Genomic DNA, 8,468 nt, shown 5'->3' with positions numbered 1-8,468 from the left:
TTTTATTACATGCATACTTCGGGAGAAGAGAAATTTGCATTTCATAAACTGGGATAGAGGTCATAACCGATTTAACAAGACAAAGCCTCCCTGCCTTATTTAGTAGGCGTCCTTTCCAACTGGAGAGCTTTCTCGAAATTTTTTCAATAACCTCCTGAGCCGTCTTCCTGGAAGCTCTGGCATGACCGATGTTAATTCCCAGATATTTACCCAAATCATTGCAGAAACGGATGTTAGAGACCCCTGAGAGAACCTCTTTTCTCCTCTCTGACACCCTCTTGGAACACTGGGCCTTTGACTTATGAAGATTTACCTTTAAACCTGACGCTCTAGAAAACAAGTCCAAACAATGCATGACCTCTATTACTTGAGCTTTTGATGCCTTACAGAAAAGCAAAAGATCATCTGCAAACATCAAATGAGAGAGTCGTGGTCCGTTCCTAGAAACCGCAACTGGGTTCCACAAACCTTGGGAAACTCTATGAGAGATAAAGCAAGCAAGCATTTCCATACAGAGTACAAATAGATAAGGAGACATAGGATCTCCTTGCCTCAACCCTCTCTTTGGATTGAAATTTTGGAGCCTGTTCCCATTCCACAAAACTGCCAATGAAGAGGAAGTCACACAATTCAATATAAGATTAATGGTAGCCTTTGGAAACCCAAACCGGACCAAAGTAGCTTCCAAAAAACGCCAGTCTACCCTGTCATAAGCTTTTTCCAAATCAATCTTGAATGCCATGGTCCCTTTTCGAGACTTGGTGTTCCTCATGAAGTGCATAATCTCCTGAGCAATGATAATATTCTCTGTGGTTCCTCTTCCTGGAATGAACCCTCCTTGCAAAGGACCAATGATCTCCGACAGGAAAGGTCTGAACCTGTTAACTAGAACCTTTGTGACAATTTTATAAATTACATTACATAAGCTAATAGGCCGAAACTCCCGTAAGGAAGAGGGAACTTCCACTTTAGGAATTAGAACAATTAGAGTATCGAAAATAGCCGCATTCATTGGCTCACCCTCAAAAGCTCGCTTGACCAGTCCACACACATCGTTGCTAAGAGAGTCCCAGAACTCTTTGTAGAAAATTGCTTGAAATCCATCTGGCCCTGGGGCTTTAAACGAACTCATGGTCATCACAGCTCTTTTAACCTCTTCAGACGTCACCGGTTCCACTAACTTTTGACAAGCCTCAGTACTAAGAGACGGACAAGGAAAAGGCCCCATGGCGTCCAGGTCAATATCCTCCCTTGTAGAAAAGAGCTTTTGAAAGAAAGAATTTGCCGCCATTTCTAGAGTCGTAGTCTCCGTGGCCCAAGACCCATCCTCCAAAAATAACCCATGAATTTTGTTCCTCTTTCTCCTGATAACTGTCTGCAGATGAAAGAATTTTGTATTTCTGTCTCCACATCTCACCCATTGTTCTCTAGATTTTTGATACCACAACAGCTCTTCTTGAAGAAGGACAGCATTCAGTTCCTGATGCAAAACTTGCTCTTTGTTTATTCTTATTTAATTGTTTTTTGATTTTTTGTTTATCAATTCTAGGAAGAAAAAATACACGCCTCAGTTAAGAAGGCTCTTGTGTCTCAATTCGTAAATTTGCTAAAAGACGGAATATCTTATCAAATAAGATATTTTGGTTTTAGACTCAACGGGTAACTTTAAGACTATACATCATAAGTATGTGGTTAATTTAAACCAACGTATTGATGTGCACATACTTTTAGAATTGACGAATATTCCAAGATTTAATTTTGTGAATTTTGACACTCTCAATACTCTTGGGTTCGATTACACCTATTTGATTGGTAAATTTATTGTTTTAGAAAAAGTATAATTCATTGATAAATTTATTTATTTTATTGATAATTTTGATTATATTTTTTTCTTAACAAACCTATTCACAACAGACCTTTTTTTATTTTAATCCATAATTCCAGCAAGATATCCAACACTAATTGGGTATATTGGTCCATATAGACGTGAACGCTATCATCTTTCATATTTTAGACATTACTCTGAATTTGTAAAAGATAATGAGGTATTTAATTATTATCACTCAAGTCTAAGGTGTACAATTAAAAGAATTTTTGTGTGGAAGAACAGATTTACAATTTTGGGTGGTATACTGAAGTTCAAAATGGAAACTCAAGTTTAAATAGTTAGAATAACAATGACTATTCATAATTTTATTCGACGAAATTCTGAACCGGATTTTGAATTCACATGGTAGGAAAGATGAAAATATTATTGAAGATGAAGATGATAATCAAATTAGTGATAGCCTATCTTCAAATTTATTTATTGCTTTTTCTTCGAAAATGAACATTATTTGAGACTCTATTCGAGATCAAATTTTAGTGCACAAATCAATCTTATTAAGTAGATCAAATCTTAATACTTTTGTAGTTAAATTAATGTTATATTTATATTTATATGTTGTAATGCACTTTTGTATTTTATATATTTTATTGTTATTTTTGTTTAATTTTATAAATTTATTTATCTTTTATTATTATAATTTATAATTATTAGACATTATCTATTATGTGTAATTTATTATGATATGCATATAATATTTAAGATAATATTTTATATAATAATATGTTCTAATTTAAATTAATCTAATATTTATCTTTTTGATAATTATTTTAATTATTATTATCCAAATAATATTTTATCAATTATACTTATTTTTAAATTAAAATATCAAACCATAAATAATGTTAAAACAAACTCAATTTTAATTAAAATCAATTCTAATATAATTAAATTGAACTCAACTCCAGTTTATAAAAGCTAAACCAAACACTCTGCTACAATTACAAATCCATTCGCTAGTTTGCTACATTCAACACTCAAACTACAAGGAACAGAAAATAGTATGTACGCATTTATGTGTTGTCATGGTCCAGTTAGAAGGTCACGGTTGTCATAGGCGGGGATAGTGTTATCTACGCTCGACAATATGGTGGCTGACTGCCCGGCGTTTGGGGATCTAGTTGACATTTTGCTGGGTGAACCGTCCGGCGACTTTGACATAGTGGTGCCTCCCAGAGTGGCATGGCGTCCCCTGGATGCTATCTTCTTTAGAGCATTCTGGTGCCACTTCTTTAGAGCCTTCGATGTTTGTTCATCAAATATTGACTTCTTCATTGTTGATCCCATCTGAACAATTATCATCACAATCATAAATATTGTTCTTTGCTTTGTTTAATGAAAATCATTTGTAACCTTAAACCAACTTACCTGTGTAACAAGAGCATACAGTGGAAGAGTGACATAGCTGGTGATTATTTGAGCTCCTATCCTGCAAAATTCAATCTTTAAATTAGTATTATTCTCATTAATTATTGATGATGTGAAACAATAGAACAGAACATTTATGTTCAAATGTAATTGTTCTATGTATGTGAACAGGCATGCATAATCACTAGCAAGGAATGACTTACCCAAGTGCAACTCTACTGATCATAAGTATTTCATCTTCATAAAAGCAAGATGCCCAACCAAATTCATACTGCATCAGATCAAGAAGGAAGAGAATTAATTTAAGGTTTCCAAAGTTAGTTGTATATAATTAATAACACAACTCAGGAAGAGTTCAATTACCCATGTCCACCAGAAATATGTCAGCTCAAATGCATTCTGGACATGTAAACAAAGAGCACCAACTTGCATAAGTAAAACTCTTCAAATATTCAATGTCTATAAAACAAATATAATTAAGCTTCATAAGATGAAATGGACAAAAATACCTGAAAGAGGACAAAATGGATGAGATAAAGAACTAACTCAGGCCACTCAAACCAAAAGTACTTGTCAGAGACTTGAACAAGGGGGATCCCCTGCACTACAGCATGCCTTTCTTTTATGTCAAGTGCCATTCTGGTTATAATTGCCTGAAGCTTTGTCCCAACAGCTAGAATAACCTTCAAGCAATTCAAGTATTAGTCCTTTTATTTTCTGTGAAAAAAAAAATATTGGCAGTGAAAATATGCTTAATTACCATTAGTGGAAGAAAAGACACCCCAAAGGAAGCATGCCATCCTGAACCAAAGTTAAGAAATCAGGTTTCTACATGAATATGAGCATCAAATATATAAACCAATTGATAACTAGTTCAAGGGACAAACCATGAACATTTACAAGCAAGAAAAACACCACTGATGCCCAAAGTATTGGACTGCCAAAATCACAAAGATACACCACAAATATTAGAACAAATTACAAATTAGAAGAATCAAGAATAAACTGTCCTCTTCAACATCCTAAGGTCGTATTTAGTAAGTGTCTTAGGATAGAAATATATAGAAAAGAAAATAGATCGAGAAACATACAAAATTATCTTGGTTTTCGAAAATGATTTATTTGATATTTTATCTACCTAAAATTTGGAAACAATAGAAATAATCTCATTCATATATTTTCTATTCTGAAATATTTATCAAACAAAGCATAAGTGATACGAAGCTAATGATTAGTACATAAAAGCGCAAAAAATGTGGGTAAATTTGGAAAATTACCTGATTCCCACAACTACCTTAAAGTCGTCTTCTAATGACCTCTTAATATATTTTTGAAAATCAAACTTACTTCCAGGTGCTAAATGAACCTACAAAAATGAAGTTGGATATTCATTCAAGAAAATGATGAAAAACAGCACAAAAATGATGCTGATACTGCATTAGGAAAATCACTAACAGTAACAAATCCATGTCGCATGGTCAAATAGTCGGCTTTGCGAACAGATCTGAAAAACTGTCGAAAGAAGCATACCTGAAAAATTGATTAGTAACATATCACTGACTGTGAGTTGAAACTTCAAAAAAAAAAAAAAGCATGAAAGACTGATATTGTAATCCCTTACAAAATAGAAGGAAACTGGAGTTTTAGTCCAAATACTGTTGTGATCCCTCACAAATGATGTCTCGTGAGTAAGCCTGAATCTTCTAGGATCTGAACAGTTATTATCATCACACACCAACCCAATTAAATTATTGGAGAAGAAAAAATATAACTTAAAAACGGAACTATATGGTATCATTGTTGTTTTACCATTCAAGGCTTCTTGATCCACAATATGGTCCTGTTCCCATGCCTTCCACCCACGAATCTGCCAGAAGAACAAAGAATGATGTTAGAATGTTATGTCATAAATATGTGGTCTATCTATCTATCATCTGTTCTATAATAGCAACCTTTGCTCTTCCAAGAGTCATTGTTATGGCACTGTATACGACATGGAAGACAGCCAAGAAGAATATGAAAATGTGCAATTGATGCATTCCATGCACAGATATAAGAGGCTCCATCCCCTACACAAACAATTAACATTATCCATTTCCATAATCAACTTCTTAATATTCATTTGCAATAAGATTAATAAAGGTAATTACTTCGACAAAAATACTTATGTACACCAAAATATTTGTGTAAAGTGCTGTTTAATTATTTTTAATTTGTATTTTATATTTTAATATGTATTTTATATTAGTGGCTGATTTTGATGACTAATTTTGATATATGTCTAGTATGGTTGTTACTCGAGTATCCTCTTAAACCTTATGCATGTTAATAATAATAACAACAATGCATTGTTACCGGTTTACATCCTTCACTAGCTGCAGCCAGAAACCTACGTTCGTATGTCAAAAGCCTGCGATGGGGCGGTTCACCTTCAGCAGTAACCTCTTTAGCACCACCCTTCTCTTCCACAACACCCGCACCCGCTGGAGTAGCTTGGTTGTGACCGCCGCCGCCGCCTTCGCCTTCCTCCTTCGTGCTTCTAACACAAGGTAGCATGGTATTTGCATACTTCTCGGGAATACACCATTTGGAAATGTAGGTTTGTCCAAACGTTAATATTAAAGAAATAAATCCCAAAACCATAAGCTCTGAAATGCATATATAAACATGTTCACTATTAATGGAGAATGTGCCAAAAAAACACACTAATCATAGATTAAAAGAAAAAAAAAACACGTGACGGGAAGGGACAAACAATGTTGTTACCGCCTTTAATCTTTGCGAGTGCTTCTAACAGAGCCATCTTCTTTTTACGTTCAAACATCTGAAACCAAGCAACAATACTAATCAATCATGATGAATAGTAATAAAATAAATACATGCGAGTAATTAAACAAATTACTAGGTTCTACATACTTTTTCGAATTTATGTATAATTTTCTCGAGCACTATAGAAACGAGGACGATAGAGGCGCAGACGGCGGCGACAGCCCATGTAGGTGTGTGATCTAGCGCCCTTTCCTCTTCTCTTACCGCCATATTCAAAAAGCAAAGTGTTTGTGTTTGTTTTTATTGTTAGTATGTGATGAGTTTTTTTTTTTTTTAATGATTGAATTGAATTAGGTGAAGAACCATGGAGGAGTGGAGTAATTCTGATGAGGAGGAATAATAATAATAATAATAATAAGCGCCATGCGGCAATGATGAGAAAATGAGACAGAAGCAGGGGGAAGTGTTTTTTGTTTCCTATTTGTTGCATTCATAATTTGTAACCACTGCCAAATGAACGGAGAGGAACAACTGCCGCTTATACTACCAATTTCACCCATCGACCCTCCAAACTAATTTTGGCCTCTCAAATCCATTCATTCTTCCGTCTTATTACATATTAATTAGTCCCAACTCACATCAAATTATCAATTGCAGAAAAATGAAAAAAGAAAACCAAGTTATGCTGCTGCCTGGGATCAAATCCGGGGCACCGGCGTGACGGCGGGAATACTTAACAATACACTACAACGAATTGGCGTTTAGACGTCTACAACCAATTTTATTCAGATTTTATATGCATATATTTTAAATAATTATTCAATTACTTTAAAAAATTCAACATATATACAAATGGTTAATTACAAAATTATTTATTGATAGCAAAAAAATACAATCTGCATAAAAATTTAAAAAAATACGAAAAATGGAAAAAAAACATTTTGACTAAAGTTTATAACCTTGTTATGCCAATCAATATGATGCACAAATATTCGCTTTTCAAAACTTATGATGAATGTTTCACTTACTTAACTTACTGTAGTATTCTTTAATAGTTAAAACTAACGTTTTTAGAGAATGCAATTTGATAATTTCTTAAAAGCAGAGATTTATTGTCATTGTCAAAATTAAAGCGGTGATTGAACTGGTCATACTATTGGATCATTAGATCACTAGTTTAACTGGTGGATGATTGATTTAATCAATTGACTTGGTCTCACGTAAATAAAAATTATAAAATAGTCAAAAACTTAAAATTAAAATTTAAAATACATAACTTCACTAACATTTTAAAAATAATCAAGCTATTTTAAAATAATATAGAACATAAACAATAAGTATTTTATTTGATAGTATTTTGTTTTTTTATATTAAAATAATTATTATTTTCAAAGTTCAATCATTTATTATTAGTTTATACCTTATACGATTATATACTACAGATATTTATTGAAAAATAATACTAATAAATATCATATAATTATGAAAAGAAATAATTGAGTTTATAATTATTGTTAAAAAAAATATAATTAATTTAAGAATGAGTGAGTTTATAATTAAAATTAAAATAAATTAAATAAAAATAAACTATTTAATGAAATATATTTATATGTATTATAATTTGCATAAATATTAACAAGAAACATAGTGGTGTGGTGGTTGTGGAGTGTTTTTGTTTCCTTGAGGGTAGGGATTTAAACCCTACCTCAAACATTTTGAAAATATTTTCACTCCCAAACGGTTTGGTCAGACCCGTCTCACCGAATTTGACCGATTTGTACCGGTTCATTCCGAATTTGACCGGTTCTTATCGGTTTGATTTTTTGTACGGTTCAAACACTAGACCGGATCGGTTTAAGATCCGATTCATCGATTTTTCGATCGTACCGACTGGTCCGATCCGATTTTTACAACTATGCAATAAGGCATAAAAGTTTAATATTTTTCACATATATTAACTAACTTTCACTTCATTAAAAAGATTTTAAACAAAATCATATAAAAATATGAATAAGAGAGTTGGTAGAGTGAAGTTAATATATGGTAAAAATTCAGATGCAGTCAACTTCACATGAAGTTGATAGCTGAGAGTGGTTAAATAATTTGATTGATTTGACCAAATTTTTATTTAACGACTCTAAATGATCAATTTTACCACTGCACTTGAATTTTCATCTTAATATATTTGAATAGAAGATATTACTCTTAGAACTGGAGGCAACAATCACACATTCATAAGTGGAGTAAAACAACATTAAGGAGAAGAAATGAATGACAACATTAGATATTTAGATTACTTGAACAATTTTTAAGCCAGGAAAAAGATAGTTAGAGAGCAACGAAAAAAGAGAGTTGAATGGAACAAGACTTTAAGAAATTAAAATGATTTAAATTGATTAAGTTATTATTATTATTAGTTTTTTATATTATTTATTTAATTATGCTT

General features: G+C 32.5%; 1 protein-coding gene across 1 annotated transcript; it reads right to left on the bottom strand.

Moving 5' to 3' along the window:
* Positions 1-2,764: 2,764 nt before the first annotated feature.
* Positions 2,765-6,292, bottom strand: LOC107460202 (MLO-like protein 9). The gene is made up of 15 exons (XM_021128540.2): positions 6,170-6,292; positions 6,020-6,077; positions 5,609-5,901; positions 5,206-5,322; positions 5,063-5,120; positions 4,875-4,963; positions 4,709-4,783; positions 4,531-4,619; positions 4,141-4,190; positions 4,014-4,054; positions 3,763-3,936; positions 3,617-3,652; positions 3,457-3,524; positions 3,254-3,314; positions 2,765-3,172 (listed from the first exon to the last, which is right to left on the bottom strand). The coding sequence occupies exons 1-15, from the start codon at positions 6,290-6,292 to the stop codon at positions 2,909-2,911; spliced, it is 1,596 nt and encodes a 531-aa protein (XP_020984199.2). The 3' UTR covers positions 2,765-2,908.
* Positions 6,293-8,468: the final 2,176 nt, after the last annotated feature.

The sequence above is a fragment of the Arachis duranensis genome, chromosome 8, assembly GCF_000817695.3.
Source record: "Arachis duranensis cultivar V14167 chromosome 8, aradu.V14167.gnm2.J7QH, whole genome shotgun sequence".
Lineage (NCBI taxonomy): Eukaryota > Viridiplantae > Streptophyta > Magnoliopsida > Fabales > Fabaceae > Arachis > Arachis duranensis.
The sequence above is the reverse complement of the archived record's forward strand: the minus strand, read 5'-3'. Positions and strand labels throughout refer to the sequence as shown.

Excerpts from the sequence above, each read along its gene's own strand:
- LOC107460202 (XM_021128540.2), bottom strand. The coding sequence starts at position 6,292 with ATGGCGGTAAGAGAAGAGGAAAGGGCGCTAGATCACACACCTACATGG. Across the intron at positions 6,078-6,169 it reads TTATACATAAATTCGAAAAA|ATGTTTGAACGTAAAAAGAA; the intron begins GTATGTAGAACC and ends GCTTGGTTTCAG. Across the intron at positions 3,525-3,616 it reads CATATTTCTGGTGGACATGG|TATGAATTTGGTTGGGCATC; the intron begins GTAATTGAACTC and ends GATCTGATGCAG.